At 41.1% G+C, this 15,488-nt stretch overlaps 1 protein-coding gene and 1 long non-coding RNA gene across 5 annotated transcripts in view; one reads left to right on the forward strand and one right to left on the reverse strand.

The window, feature by feature from the left end:
• Positions 1–14,279, forward strand: part of ACP3 (acid phosphatase 3) — a 54,847-nt gene extending 40,568 nt beyond the window's left edge. Inside the window, exon 11 of the mRNA XM_071090921.1 lies at positions 9,146–14,279. Within this exon, the coding sequence (XP_070947022.1) occupies positions 9,146–9,264 (119 nt within the window). The 3' untranslated portion in view covers positions 9,265–14,279. The remainder of the gene's footprint in view (positions 1–9,145) is intronic.
• Positions 1–15,488, reverse strand: part of LOC105490373 (uncharacterized) — a 76,306-nt gene that overhangs the window by 25,901 nt on the left and 34,917 nt on the right. For 3 of the 4 annotated variants that reach the window (XR_011619692.1, XR_011619691.1, XR_011619694.1), the window contains exon 5: positions 9,462–9,598. This is a non-coding gene — a long non-coding RNA (uncharacterized lncRNA). Of the gene's footprint in view, positions 1–8,774; positions 8,846–9,461; positions 9,599–15,488 lie in introns of those variants that run through there. The other variant, XR_011619693.1, reaches the window with a different exon arrangement.

Here is a 15,488-nt window from a genome sequence, read left to right on the forward strand (position 1 = left end):
GAACAAGAGTTACCCAGATTTGGAGTGGGGGAAGTAAGGAAGGTCAGGGAAGGCTTTCTGAGGAAGGTAGCAACTGCACTATGTAAAATCAGTTTGAGGCCGGGTGCGGTGGTTCACGCCTGTAATCCTAGCACTTTGGGAGGCCGAGGTGGGAAGATCACCTGAGGTCAAGGGTTCAAGACCAGCCTGGTCATCATAGTAAAACCCCATCTCTACTAAAAATACAAAAATTAGCCAGGTTTGGTGGCACATGCCTGTAATCCCAGCTACTTGGGAAGTTGAGGCAGGAGAAGTGCTTGAACTCAAAGGCGGAGGTTGCAGTGAGCTGAGATCGTGCCACTGCACTCCAGCCTGGGCAACAGAGTGAGACTCTGTCTAAAAAAATAAAAAATAAGTTTGGATGGAGAACTTTAATGGTGTGGTGCAAGGTACTAGAAAGGTATTTATCAAATGTCCTAGTGCCTTAAAGCTGGAAAGGAGAGGAGAGTTACTCATCAGAAGGTTCCGTCTCCAAAGAGAGTCCCACAGGTTTCATTCAATGGGCCATTTCTAAAAAGATAAAATATCAACTCCACAAGGATTTTATCTGGTCTGTTCCCTGCTCTATCTGTCCCCAGTACCTAGAAGTATCTATGCCAGGCATGGATTGGTGCTCAATAAATATTTGCCCAATTAATATATAAATTTGTTACCTTTGGCCAGGCGCAGTGCCTCAGGCCTATAATCCCAGCACTTTGGGAGGCCGAGGCAGGTGAATCATGAGGTCAGGAGATTGAGACCATCCTGGCTAACACCATGAAACCCCGTCTCTACTAAAAATACAAAAAGTTAGCTGGGTGTGGTGGCGGGCACCTGTAGTCCCAGATATTCAGGAGGCTGAGGCAGGAGAATGGCGTGAACCCGGGAGGCAGAACTTGCAGTGAGCCGAGATCGCGCCACTGCACTCCAGCCTGGGCGACAGAGCGAGACTCTGTCTCAATAAATAAATAAATAAATAAATAAATAAATAAACAAATTGGTTACCTTTTCTCCCTGAACCTACTCTTGTCTATCTTGATGAGCAGCAATATCTAGTAACTTAAGAGTTATTTTTTACCTTACCCTCTTCTTCATTCTCTATAGTCTCTCACCTCCTCTTGTCAAATCTACCTGTGGTATGTTTGTAGAATTCTTTCCCTTAAAACACAAATAACAATTTAATATGCAGGTAGAGTGAAATATGATTAAGCAGCAAAAAATGTTAATAAAAAGAAAAATGTAAGGGTTGATGTGCTGCAGCCCGCTTATACAGATCTCAAGAGTGGAATGTGTACATCAGTTCCCAACTCTCAGTTCAGCCACTTCACTTGGGCAGCTCCAATGTGGCAGGAGTATTTTCACCAAAGAAATTAAATGCTACAAATCTTACCAGCATGCCACTGGTTTGGGCTCATAGAAAGTTTGTTAAGAGTCTGTGACATGATGTGGCCTCTAATACAGTGAGTTCAATATTTGAACTTCTGTAAAGAAAAAGATTCGATTTATTCAGTATAATCTTAAAGAGAGATGCTAGGGACAGCAGGTAAAAATGTCAGGGAGACAGATTTTCATTCAATGTTGGGAAACTCCTGAGATAAGAAGTGCCCATTAGGCTGGGTGGCCACTCACCTTAGAAGAGAGATGTTACAGAGAAGGTTGAAACATGGAAGGCTGTAGGGGTTGAGTAGCTCATTAGTTGGGCCACCAAATCTAGCAAATAAAAGTACAGGATGCCTAGATAAATTTGACAAATGGCTGTAACTGCCAAATTTTTGTAATTCATTGGGAAAAAAACAGAATACAGGACACTTAGGATGTTCTGAAAAAGCCGATACAGGAAGCAAGACAAAAATCATTAAATATAGGATATGTCCTATATATACAAGATACTTTGCAACCCTACTCCTTAGAGTAGGGGGTTCCACCCATGAAATTCTACCCACAACTATAAGCAGTGTTTTTAGCTAGTGCCAGTAGACTCACTTAACCAGATTCCAGATCATATCAATTAAATTCACCAGAGTCTGCTGGAAAATTCACAAGTCTAAGGCCGTAGCACGTTGCTTGAAAATAATAAAATTTGTCAAACTGCTTCTTTAATTTCAAAATTTTACTAACACTTTCGGACTTTCTTCACTGGTGCTCTCCCACCCCCTATCTCAATGTTCAACTCTAATTATTTCACAAGAAGGAGACTTACTGGTAGGAAGTCCCAGTTTTCTCTCATTATCTTTGTAAAGCTGAGAATCTGCAGCACAAATACACATGCCCAAGATTCAACCCTGAGCTTCTTAAAGGCAGGAACCACCCATGTTTCCTCTTTAGTCTTTAGCCAGTAGACAATGCCTAGAACCTTGTGCCTTCAATCACTATTTGCTAACTGAATACATGTTCAGCCCTGCATACCTGGCCTGACTTCCTTGTGGCTGGGCTCAGATGTCAGAAGCCTGGAACTCAGTTTATTTATAAATTAGAGAGAGAAGTTATGAATGAGCCTCAAAAGTGACTAGACTGTAGAGACCCAATCATTGGCCATCTACACATTTGTATGTGCCAACATGTCTCTATTATTTGACTTCTGTTTTCAGCATAGTTGCTTTGCCATTCTCCTGTTCCTCCATTGCTATTAAAAGCCCTTGTTCAATCATATCCTTTGTTCAATGATATCCAGCACTGCTCCTCCCTCAAAGATGAGGCCCTCTGATTATAACACCTGTTTCCTCATTCTTGTTGCCATTATCTTCAGTTTCTTGGAATATATCTCATCATTTGCTAAAGACATTGGCGACTTGCTTTGGTATGCTCCGATTCGCTCCTCACTCCAGTACTGCCCTATACCTAGGCAATTCTGACAGCTATAATGCTGACCTATCCCATACATTGCTCACCACGCCAATACCTAAGCCTCTAGATCAAGTCAGTCAGTCACATGGTTTTTTCATTCTGATCTGTGAGTAGAGCTGAAGCAAGCAAAAGTCCAAGCCTATTGTCACCATTTCAAACGATGAATGTTGACATTTTGTTCTATCCTCAACTGAGTCAATGTTTCTTGGTAAATGTATTCACCTCTACTGAACACTTTTCCTACTCCCTGCAGGAAGGCCTGTTTGTCCCAAATGTCTGATTCCATTTTGTTTTCTTTATTCTTATAAGCAAGATAATCCATTGATAAGTCTTTTAAGTTCTACTCTCACAACATCAAAAATGTCTCAGTAGCTTTAACTTTCCTTTGCTGCTGTCCCTCAGGAAACCATGTTCCTCCTGCATGGGCTGACCTCACTGTGAGTGTGAGCCCATCTCCACAGTCTCCTCAGGACCCCAGGGAATCTTTTGGCTAACTTCACTTTCTTCCTCTGCACTGGCTCCTTCCCTTACACTATGAAAATGCCCAAATATCCTCTCATCAAAACACCCTCAAGTGCTTATTCCACCTCACTCTCTTCAATCCCAATTTTCTTGAACTAATGATTTGCATGCTCTTGTAGTATTTTCTTACATCCATCTTATGCCTTAACTATTCTATAAAATTATGTCCACCCTTCTGTCATCTCTTTTTTTAAAAACTTCTCTTTTGAAAGCCGTCAGTGTCTAATTCAGTGGCCTTTCTTTCCTTGTGAAGCAGCTATTAGTATCCCCAATTTACAGAGAAGAAAACTGAACCTCAGAGGATAACATGCCACAAGTAATAGGATCAGAATTCAAGCCAAACACTTTCCAATATCCTATTTCTACCATATCATACTCACTTTTCATTCCACGGTGTCTTATAGACTACTTTCTTAGACCAATTTCCAAAAATAGGATTGGTGGGTCAAGATACATGATTATTTAATAAGCCATAGATTTACTGAGTACCTATTATGTACTCAATATTTTCCTATTATCAAGCATTAAGCTTGCCGAGTAAACAGCAGCAGACAAGAAGACTGTCCCCATATGGCTTGCAGACCTTATGGAGAAAGGAGGGGTGGACAAGGAAATAAATAATTAAATCAGCCCTAACAGCAAAGTATGGTGAATTCTAGATGAAAGGCATACAGGAGAAAATACAGCACAGGCAGTTAGCCTAATGGGTCAGAGGAGGCTTCTTGGAGGAGTGATGTTCAAACTGAAACCTGAAGGAGAAACTGTACTAAGCAGGTGAATGGAGGTGAGGAGAGAGGAAGATGTTACAGACAAAAGAGGAGAATGCATAAAGGCCAAGAGGCTAAAGGCAGCATAGAGCACTTTGGGAACTGGAAAAAGGCTAGTGAATGTGTGGACGGCTGAGGCTGCAGAGGCAAGCACTAAGTGCTCCACAGGTCAAGTTGAGCTGTTGTGCTCATGGAAAGGTTTTAGGGAGAGGACAGATGCTGTAACTGGCTTCTTGTTTTAAGAAGACTCTTTTCAGTCATTACCTGTACTAGATCTCTTTGTAGTAAGATACAATTGATCATGTTCTCTTTTCTCAGTGTCTAGGACAATGCTCTGCCAAACTCCTGAAATATTTTACAGTACAAAGAAGCATATCATTTAAAAATAAATAAAAAAATATCACAGGGAGAGAAAGCACGTGCACTCACCTGAGTCTTTTCTTTGTTCTCGGGTTCCCCATTGCACATTCAGTATGAGCCAGTATACCCAGGCCTCTGTCTTCTATGTCTAAAATCCTTATTTCCCCATCTAACTGTAGAATTCTTGACCTGTTTTGTCAAGCTGCCTACTGATAGTCTCTATCAAGATAATAACCTGTCTCAATCCCACACTGGAGACAAAATAAATTATCTTCTCTACTCCAAAACAATTTTTTTTGTGGTCCCAATCTCAATTTATCTTCTCAGTCACCCAAACAAGAAGCCACGAGATTGCCTTGACCACAGCTCTTCCCTTACCAGTATACGTAGCCTGTTACTAAAGCCTGTTAATTCTACTGCAGGAGCATTTCTTGAATTCCCTCCTTTTCATTCCCAGGGCCACAGTTCCAGTTCTAAGCCCTCAGTGTCTTATTAAAGGTATTTCCAATAATTCTCTATCAGGCCTAACGTATCTCCACCATCCTATCTTTTCCACAGCTTTGTTTTTCTTAAACACAGAGTGGGTGGCCAGGCACAGTGGCTCATGCCTGTAATCACAGCACTTTGGGAGGCCAAGGTGGGTGAATCACCTGAGGTCAGGAGTTTGAGACCAGCCTGACCAACAAGGTGAAACCCTGTCTCTATTAAAAATACAAAAATTGGCCAGGCGTGATGGCAGACACCTGTAGTCCCAGCCACTCGGGAGGCTGAGACAGGAGAATTGCTTGAACCTGGGAGGCAGTGGTTGCAGTGAACCAAGATTGTGCCACTGCACTCTAGCCTGGGCGGTGGAGTGAAACTCTGTCTCAGAACAAACAAACAAACAAACACAGAGTGGGCTCTATCACTTCCATATGTAATAATTGCTGATGACTTCTGTTTGCCCCATGTCAAACCGAGCACTTTAAAAACTGGCCCCTGGCCAGGCACAGTGGCTCATGCCTGTAATCCCAGCACTTTTAGAGGCTGAGGTGGGAGAATCACTTGAGCCCAAGAGTTTGGGACCCACCTGGGTAACATAGTGAGGCTCCATCTCTACAAAAAATACAAAAAAAATTCGCCAAGCATGGTGGCACGCATCTGTGGTCCCAGCTTCCCCCGGGAGGCTCAGATGGGAGGATTACCTGGGCTCAGGAGGTTGAGGCTGCAGTGAGTAGTGATTGCACCACTGCACACCAGCCTGAGCAATGGAGTGAGACCCTATCTCAAAAAACAAAAACAAAAACAAAAACAAAAACAAAAAAACTGGCCCCCCATTTACCCATATGGTTTCACCTCCCTGAAGTCTGTATTCCAGTCACATGTAACTCCTCATTACGTCCTAAACATGCCCTTGTGAAACTCTTTCTGTCTCATGGCAAAGTCTTACTCACCTGGCAGGCCAGCTCAATTCTCAGAAGACTTTCCAAACTCTTTATCTTTCAAATAGAATACACTCTGTTGACTGCAACTTTCTCTTTGTTTCAATAGCATTTCTTTTGCACCTCCATTTTAGTAGTTATCACAGTATCTTGTAATTATCTATCTGGTTCTCCTGCTAGACATTGAGCTCCTCAAGGGCAAAGATTATGGAACCTCAGCACCCAGCACAGCCTACCTGGTACATGTGTGCCCACCACATGTCTAGAAAGGAAAGGAGAGTTAAAGAGCGGAAAAGCATGTTCCATCGGACTGCTATGACAACACAGTCCATAAAAATAACTGAAAATAAATTTCTAAATACAGAGTCAGTCATGAAAATAGATTTTTAAGGATCACTAGTATCTGCCTTCCTCATTTCCATTGAGTCCTTTCTTTCCTTCTTCTATTTCATTTAGTTCACTTAAACTTATATTAAATCCATCTGCAGTTCTAATGAGACTGTCTCTCAGGGTATAACTTAAAGTCACCTTTTCATGATGCTAAGAAGCATCCTGGCATCATCAGAAAATACTGGGCTAAGAGTTGGGAACTTATAAGTTCCAAGTCATTATGTTTTTCTACAAATATTTATTAGTACTTGTTATGTGTCAGATACTGTTCTGAGTGCTTGGGATACATTCATGAATAAAAAAGACAAAAGTTCCTGCCTTTGTGAAGCTTATACTCTATTAGAAGGAGAGAGGGATAGATAACAAATAATAAGCATAATAAGTGTTTTGGAAGATGAGGATCACAATGGCCAATATGGGGTGGAAGTGAAGGAGGATGTACAAGATGCACTTTTAAATGGGAAGGTCTCACGGAGATGAGATTTAGGCAAAGAAAGCACGGGATGTGTGGGAGAGCATTCAGGCCATGATAACAGGTTTAGCAAAGTCACTAAGGCAGGCCTGCTTGGCATGTTTGAAGAACAGCATAAGGATTATGAGGCCAGAAGTGAGTGAGTGAAGGTAGAGTGATAGGAGAAGAAATCTGAGGGGAGTCAGAGGGGACAGATGATGTGGATCTTCATAAACCATCATCATTAGAACTGTAGCTTTTATTCTGATTGAGATGAGCATTCATTGCAGACTTTGTTTTAAGGAGACAAGTGGCATGATTTGACTTGAAGTCATTTGACTGCTATGTTAAAAATGGATTGTGGGCCAGGCGCAGTGGCTCACACCTGTAATCCCAGCACTTTGGGAGGTGCAGGTGGTGGTGGGTGGATCACCTGAAGTCAGGAGTTCATGGCCAGCCTGGCCAACATGGTGAAACCCCATCTCTACTAAAAATACAAAAAACAAACAAACAAACAAACAAAACATTAGCCAGGCATTGTGGTAGGCATCTGTAATCCCAGCTACTGGGAGGCTGAGGCAAGAGAATCCCTTCAACCTGGAAGGCACAGGTTGCAGTGAGCCAAGATGGCACCACTGCACTCCAGCTTGGGCAACAGAGCAAGACTCCATCTCCCCCGCCAAAAAAAGGATTGTGGCCTTGTGGCCAGGTGTGGTGGCTCACATCTGTAATCCCAGCACTTTAGGAGGCTGAGGCAGATGGATCATTTGAGCTCAGGAGTTCGAGACCAGCCCAGGCAACATGACAAAACCCCATCTCTACAAATAATACAAAAACTAGCTAGGCATGGGGGTGCATGCCTGTAGTCCCAGTTACTAGGGAGGGTAAGGTAGGAGGATCACTCGAGCCTGGGCAGTCGAGGCTGCATGAGCCAAGATCATGCCACTGCACTCCAGCTTGGGTGACAGAGTGAAACTCTGTCTCAAAAAAAAAAAAAAAATTACAAAGGAGAAAGGATAGATAGAAACAAGGCAACAAGTTAAGAGGCCATTATAGTGATCCTGGCAAAAGATGATGGTGGTTCAAAGCAGAGTGGTGTCAGAGACGAAAAGAAGTCAGCGTTGGAATATATTTTTCAGTAGGACCAATAGGATTTGCTGATAGCGTAAGCTGTGAGAAAAATAAAGGAGTTTAAAAAGACTCCAAGAGTTTTATCCTAAGCCAACAGAAGAAGGGAGTTCCCATCAACAAGGATGAGGGAAGGCTCTGGGAAGAGCAGATTTGGTGTGGAGAATGAGGATGGGGAGATCAAGAGTTCAGTTTTGGACTTGAGATTGAAATGCCTATTAGCTATCTAAAGAAACATATCAGGTATACAATTGGATATATGAGTCTGGCGCTTAAGATAGATGTCAGAGCTGGAGATTTATATTTGGAAGTAATTACTGAATAGATGGTTTTTAAAATCATGAGACTGATAAGATCCCAACCCCAATAACCGTAACCAGATTATCTCATTGCTCTGCTTCTTATTTTCCTCATTCTCTTAATGATAATGTCAGGTGAAGTCAGTGATTTTCACCTGTGTTCTATGGTGCACTAGGGTTCTGTAGAAAGAGGTGATGGGATCAGAGGGATGTTTGCTCTTCCATTGACTAAGCCAACAAGAAACCCTACATTTTTACAATGAAAAGACATACATTTAGAGATGGTACAAACTGGTATTTCTGATGTGTATACTATAGTGGACTAGGGTGCGTGTGTAGGAGAGTAACTTTCCAGATGAAATAATGATTTAGCATCTCATTAAGAAATGGCCCCAAATATCTGCTTTTACTGGTCAGCTATCAAAGGAATATATGTAAATACAGGTGCATATTAGCAATAGTACACAGTTATGCTAGAAATGTTTGCCATAGATAAAATGTGCGTAAGATCTCCTCTCTAACAAATATTTACCTAAAAATCAAATTTAAGAATCGAAAGATTTCATTTCTTTTAGATCCAGTTGATTGCAGTTGAGCATTCAGAATTTCCTTTGACCCTGAGATCATGGACAATTGGTAATTTAACTATAAAAAAATGCATAAAGTTAGTGCTATAAGAGGACTTAGAAATACTTCAGCTAATTACCCTCCCTTTTCAGTGGGGAGCTGAATCTCAAGGGTCAAAGGTTATGCAGGAACTGGAACCTAGGTCACCTCCTGACTCCTAGTCCTGTGCTCTTTTTACCACACACAATGCTGATTTCAAGGCCTCTTTAGAAACTCCTCTGAAATTTGCAATTAAGACAGAAAGCAACACTCACATGTGATCTTCATATTTTCCTAATGCATTAATTTTACATTAATACTTTTCCTATTTTCCCACAGTTCTAAAGGTCATCTTTGCTGTTGTCTTTTGCCTGATATCTGCTGTCCTAATGGTACTGCTGTTTATCCACATTCGCCGTGGACCCTGCTGGCAGAGAGACTCCTATGGGAACATCTGAACAGACAGCTGGATAAGCCAGGCCAACCTCCTGTGACACAGCATCTCTCAGTGGTGCCGCATCTAAAGGACAGGCTTTTGCCATGTGGGCATTGCCGTCTTCACACCCTGCCTTTTGAATCTGCCTAGAGCAGGTCTGAACTCACAGGGACCCACAGACAGCTGCTGGACTGACAGATGAATGAACACCAAGGTTACCTAGGTCTTCTCATCATGGAGTGGTAGTGCAGGCTGCTCGTTCAGCTAGAAAGAGGCTGTTATGCATAGGATGGTTGTATTCTCCGCCACAGTTGTCCAGAGAGAAATAAGAAGCCAAACTCTAATCAGCCTTTTACCTGCAAAGAGCGAAGGATGAGAAGGTGGACAAAGACATAGATTAGAAAAATATTGGATATTGGGGGAAGTTAGACTAGAAGTAGTATTATACAGGGTGATTCTTTTTTTTGTTGTTGAGATGGAGTCTCGCTCTGTCGCCCAGGCTGGAGTGCAGTGGCCGGATCTCAGCTCATCGCAAGCTCCACCTCCTGGTTTTACGCCATTCTCCTGCCTCAGCCTCCCGAGTAGCTGGGACCACAGGCGCCTGCCACCTCGCCCGGCTAGTTTTTTTGTATTTTTTAGTAGAGATGGGGTTTCACCGTGTTAGCCAGGATGGTCTCGATCTCCTGACCGCGTGATCCGCCCGTCTCGGCCTCCCAAAGTGCTGAGATTACAGGCGTGAGCCACCACGCCCAGCCCATACAGGGTGATTCTTATGAAAAGAAGACCCAATCATAAATTATAAGCAAACTTTTTATTTAGCTATTAAGTAGGTTTAATATACATACACACACACACACACACACACACACGCAACTGAAAAGAAATTTCTACCCAGTGTTTGACAGTGGAAAGATTTCTGGATGTGTGTCTATATATTAACACACATATGTACACATATCCATATTTAAAATGCCTACAGAAGAGGTATTTAATTCTCAGAAATTGTAGTATCACCCACTTTATATATGACTCAGGTCATCTGCTCACAATTTCTATAGTGGGGAGTAAATGGAAAATATACATGGCCACTATCAGATACCTCCACTATCAGATCTGGATGTTTTTTAAGTTTCCATTGTTACTGCATTTTAAAATTGTAAGATCTTACTTTCATAAGGGCTAGTCTAGCCCTAATGAAATGATAGTATACTCTAATTGCCACAATATGTCTGAATTTTACAGGTAGTGAAGTAGAAAAAAAAAAGTAGACTGAATTTTACAAGTAGTGAGGTAGAAAGAAAAGTGGACTGAGGGTTGACAGCCCACTGTCTCAGCCCTGCACTGGCTTTGGGCTCATGACTTAGAACAAATTTTTTTATATCTTTTTTTTTTTTCCCCCAGACTCATGGTCTTACTCCGTCACCCAGGCTTAAGTGTAGTGGCATGATCATAGCTCACAGTAACCTCTAACTCCTGGGCTCAAGCAATCCTCCCACCTCAGTCTCCCAAGTAGCTAGGACCACAAGTGCACACCATCACACCCAGCTAATTTTTTAATTTTTTGTAGAGACAGGATTTCACTATGTTGCTCAGGCTGGTCTTGAGCTCCTAGCTTCAAGCAATCCTCCTACCTTGGCCTTTCAAAACACTGAGATTAGATTATAGGCATGAGCCATCACACCTGGCCTAGTTCTTTTATATCTTTTACCTTGGTCTCCTAACCTAAAAATGAAGAATCTGAATTAGATGAACATAGAAGTCACAGCTAGCTCTCATATACTGTGAATAATTTTTCATTTTATGCTCTAGATGAGTCATTGACCAAGCAAGCACTGTCAAGGATGGTAGTATTGTGGCAAGTTGAAAATGTATGCTAAACAATTTTAATCTGCCCTGAACCACCAGCCATTCAGTTGGTGGGACATTCAATCTCACTCCTCAGTAGGGTTCTCTACCTCCTCAGGTTCAACTAAAGGTCCCAGAGTATAGCTGGTGGGAGGAGTCAGAGAAGAGTCCGCTAGACCTCTGTCCATGCTAGTCTCTGTTAAGTTCACCATCCCTGCCCTCATGGTCTTCTGATGGTAGGCAGGGGATATCTGTGCCATTGCTCCCAGGATTATATGCTTGGAGTCCACCAGTCTGAGACTGTGCAGTCCTGGGGCGATACTTTTGCCTGGCACAGAATCGCCCCCAACGCCTCCCAGAACTCGACTCCATCTGTTAGTTTCAGGAATCTTCCTCTCCCCTTGGGTCCAACAGCTTCTACCTGTTAAGTTTCAAGCACTTACTTTCTATATAACTCTCACTGAGCCAAGGTTATTGCAAACAAAAGGCTAAGAAGGAATTGTCTTCTCTTGCTTGGCAATGTCTGCTTCCTGATGCAACACAAAAAACACCTAGGTAAAAACAAAAAACACAAGATGTGGCTACTTTCTTAGCTTGGGAAAGGGAAAAATATCTAGAGCAGCAAGAATAAAGGACAAATTACTGCCTTGATAAAGTAGCCAGCCATATCAGTACGTAAGCCACAATATCTTATGCTAATTCAACAAACATGGATGAGAAAACTATTATTTGCTAATCACTGACCTAGATGCTAAATTGTGCATCCCAATTGTGATTATTAATGGCTTGACTCCAACACCGAGCTTATACAGAGTTGGTAGAATGTAAAAGTAAGAGCTTTCACAACACTTTTTCCATATCATTTTTTGTTTGTTTGTTTGTTTATGAGAGAGTCTCGCTCTGTCACCCAGGCTGGAGTGCAGTGGAGTGATCTTGGCTCACTGCAACCTCTGCCTCCTGGGTTCAAAAAATTCTCCTGCCTCAGCCTCCCGAATAGCTAGGATCACAGGCCCGCATCACCACACCTGGCAGATTTTTGCATTTTTAGTAGAGATGAGGTTTCACCACGTTGGCTAGGCTGATCTCAAACTCCTGGCCTCAGGTGATCTGCCCGCTTCAGCCTCCCAAAGTGTTGGGATTACAGGCGTGAGCCACCACATCTGGCCCATATTATCTTTTAATCCTGCTGTCAGAGACATGTGAACCAGAGCAACTCCATCTGGAGTGAGGGCTACCAAAATGAGGCTGGGACTTGCTGGGCTGCATTTCCAGAAAGTTAGGTATTCCCAGCCTCTAGATGTTTATGGTTAAGGGAACAAATTAATAATGTTTACTAAACAGACCCAGACTTGGGAGTGTCCAGATATCCTGATATCTGGAAAACAAAGGCATTTCTAATTTTGCTTTAAAGATAATAATATTGATTCTTGCAAAATATAGTAATTAAGAAATCAATCCCTTATCACAAACCCTTGTAGCAGAGCACATCTCCCTATAGATACAGCGTTGTACCTGCTTTATCACTATAGAGCATTTAGCACTATAGAGGCTGGACGCATTCCTCCTCTTACTTTTGGGAACATCCTACTCTGTCTATGGAGTAGCTGTACTTTAACTACTTTACTTTCTTTATAAACATGCTTTTACTTTGCACTGCAGACTCGCCCTGAATTTTCTTGTGCAAGATCCAAGAACCCTCTCTTGGGGCCTGGATCGGGACCCCTTTCCTGTACATATTTCTGGGGATTGCAGAAGGGACTATAGGGCGGAAACCCCTGGTATGTGGTGGGGTCCCGTAACACAGCCAGTAACTAAAAGGACCTCTATTTTCTGTTGGTTCTGAGGGATTTTTTAACATCCTCATTTCTCTTCCTTCTGTCATCGCTTTTGATTATTGTAAAGAGAACTCTCACTCTCAACTTGGTTTGTTTTTTCTACTTTCCACAGTGCTACTTTGTTGATAAACACTGTAATTGTTTTTCATCCTTCATAGCAGAATAGAAAATCACAACTGACAAATGCTCTGTAGTGATAAAGCAGAGAGCACGAATGTACTGTAATCTTTCTCAGGAAATAAGCTAATCGAATCACTTCAACAAGAGAGAATGTAAATTCTTTCTGATGATAAAAGTGACTTTTTCAGATGGGTCAGGGATAATCAGTCCAGTTGCCCTGATAATAAATGCAGCTTGAAAGATAATCAGTAGAACTGAGGTCACCTCTGCTTCGAAATGTATTTCTCATTTGAACTACTATAGACGCTTTGAACAGGATGAGAATAAGGCAGTAATTATCACATCAATGGAGGAACATTCCTTAGCATAAAAAAACTCAGCAATGTATACACAGGAAAGTACTAAGAAAGAGTCTAGATAGAATGGCATTGCATTAAGAAACTATGATCATAAAAAGAATAATTTTTGCCTTTAGAAGAGTGCAAGCATTAGAGGCAAACATTTTACTGGAAGTCATTCAACCAACAAATCTTTTTTTATTTTAGAACTGGTATTTCTTCTCCCTTCTTTCACGTTTCATGAAAACATGAAAAAATCAGTCATGTTTTCTACTCTCCCAACTTCCTTTCTATCTTGTTCTAGTATGTTAGCATTGATTATTTCTCCATTTCCAGGGAGATTTCTTAGTAAATGAATGCCAGAGTGTTACCATTTTCTTTTTTAAAAACTCTCTTTTCAGAAATCTCATTTGAGCAATAATGGATGTGTGCAACATTTTGGTGTTTTAGGCCAGGGCTGTCTAATAGAAGTAGAATGAGGGCCACACATAAAAGCCACAAATGTAATTTTAAATTTTCTAATAGCCACATTTTTAAAAGGTAAAAATGCAAAGATTAAATTAATTATAATAATAAAAATGGTTTAACCCAATGCATCTGAAGTATCACTTCAATGTGTAATTAAAAATTGTTAATGAGATATTTTATGTTTTTTTCATATTAAGTATTTAAAATCTCATGTGCATTTTACCCTTGCAGCACATCTCAATGCAGACTAGTCACATTTCAAGTCTCAATAGCCACGTATGGCTAGTGGCTACCATATTGGACAGTTCTGCTTTTGATCATTACATGACAATCTTTTTGAAGCACAGAGAATGTGTTCTTTGTTATAATTTGTAAAATCCACTTTAAGATTATTGTGAAGAAATAAAAATCATTTTTATTTTGTGTCTACATCTTACCATCTTTGTGTGCGGTTGAATTGAAAGATTTTTCTGAAATGCTTTTATTTGTAAGTTTATCTTAGTAGCAGCCCAAACCTTTTCCAAAACTATCCTAAACTAAATGGACTAGCTCCTCTTCTTATGAAATGTCTTCAGGAGGAATTTGTTAACACGCTTAGAAGATAAGGACTACTAGATTTGGTGAGGGGCCGGGGGTGGGTAGATTTTAAAAGTTAAGTTACAATTTTGATTGTGGCTAGGTGCGGTGATTCACACCTGTAATCCCAGCACTTTGCGAGGCCAAGGTGGGTGAATCACTTGAGGTTAGGAGTTCGAGACCAGCCTGCCAACATGGTGAAACCCCATCTCTACTAAAAATACAAAAATTATCCAGGCATGGTGGTGCCCCTTTATAATGCCAGCTACTCAGAAGGTTGAGGCATGAGAATTGCTTGAATCTGGGAGGCAGAGGTTGCAGTGAGCCAAAATTGTGCCATTGCACTCCAGCCTGGGTGACAGAGAGAGATTCTGTCTCAAAAAAAAAAAAAAAGACTGCAAGTAATCTGTATTCAAAACAAAAAAAAAAATGCAGATAATACAGAAGAGTATAAAATGCAAAGTGAAAGGTCTTCCTAACCAGTTTCAATCACTAATGGCAATCCTGTCAACAATAAACAATATCTGGTTTTATTTCTTCTAAGGAGAGGCATTAATTTTGTAAAACATATCTTTATTTTCTGAAAATTTCACATCTTTCCATGCTTTTACAACCCATGGTGTCCTCTTTCTTGTATTCTTTTTTTTATTTCCCTGAAGCAATTTTTTTAAAAGATGCATGAACAGTAAGCATTCTGATCCTAACATATCTAAACATGTCTACATTGTGCCCTCACACTTACCTACTAGTTGGCTGGGTATATTCAGGTTGAAATTCATTTTCTACCAAAACGTTGAAGGCAGTATTCTGCTGTCTTCCAACACACAGGATTACTGATGAGAAGTCTATCAGTCTGATGCTCATTCCAATGTAAGTAATCTGTTTTGCTTTTCCTAATTCTTTTAAGATATTCTATTTATGCTTAGAGTTCTGAAATTTCACCAGGTTGTGTTTAGGCATGGGTATTTGGGTTTTTGTTTGTTTTCTGTCTAATTCTGTATGGCTGACATGATTTTTTTCCATCTAAAGACACTTGTCTTTCTCCAACTAAGAAAAAATTGTGT

The sequence above is a fragment of the Macaca nemestrina genome, chromosome 2 (genome assembly GCF_043159975.1).
Source record: "Macaca nemestrina isolate mMacNem1 chromosome 2, mMacNem.hap1, whole genome shotgun sequence".
Taxonomy (NCBI): Eukaryota; Metazoa; Chordata; class Mammalia; order Primates; family Cercopithecidae; genus Macaca; species Macaca nemestrina.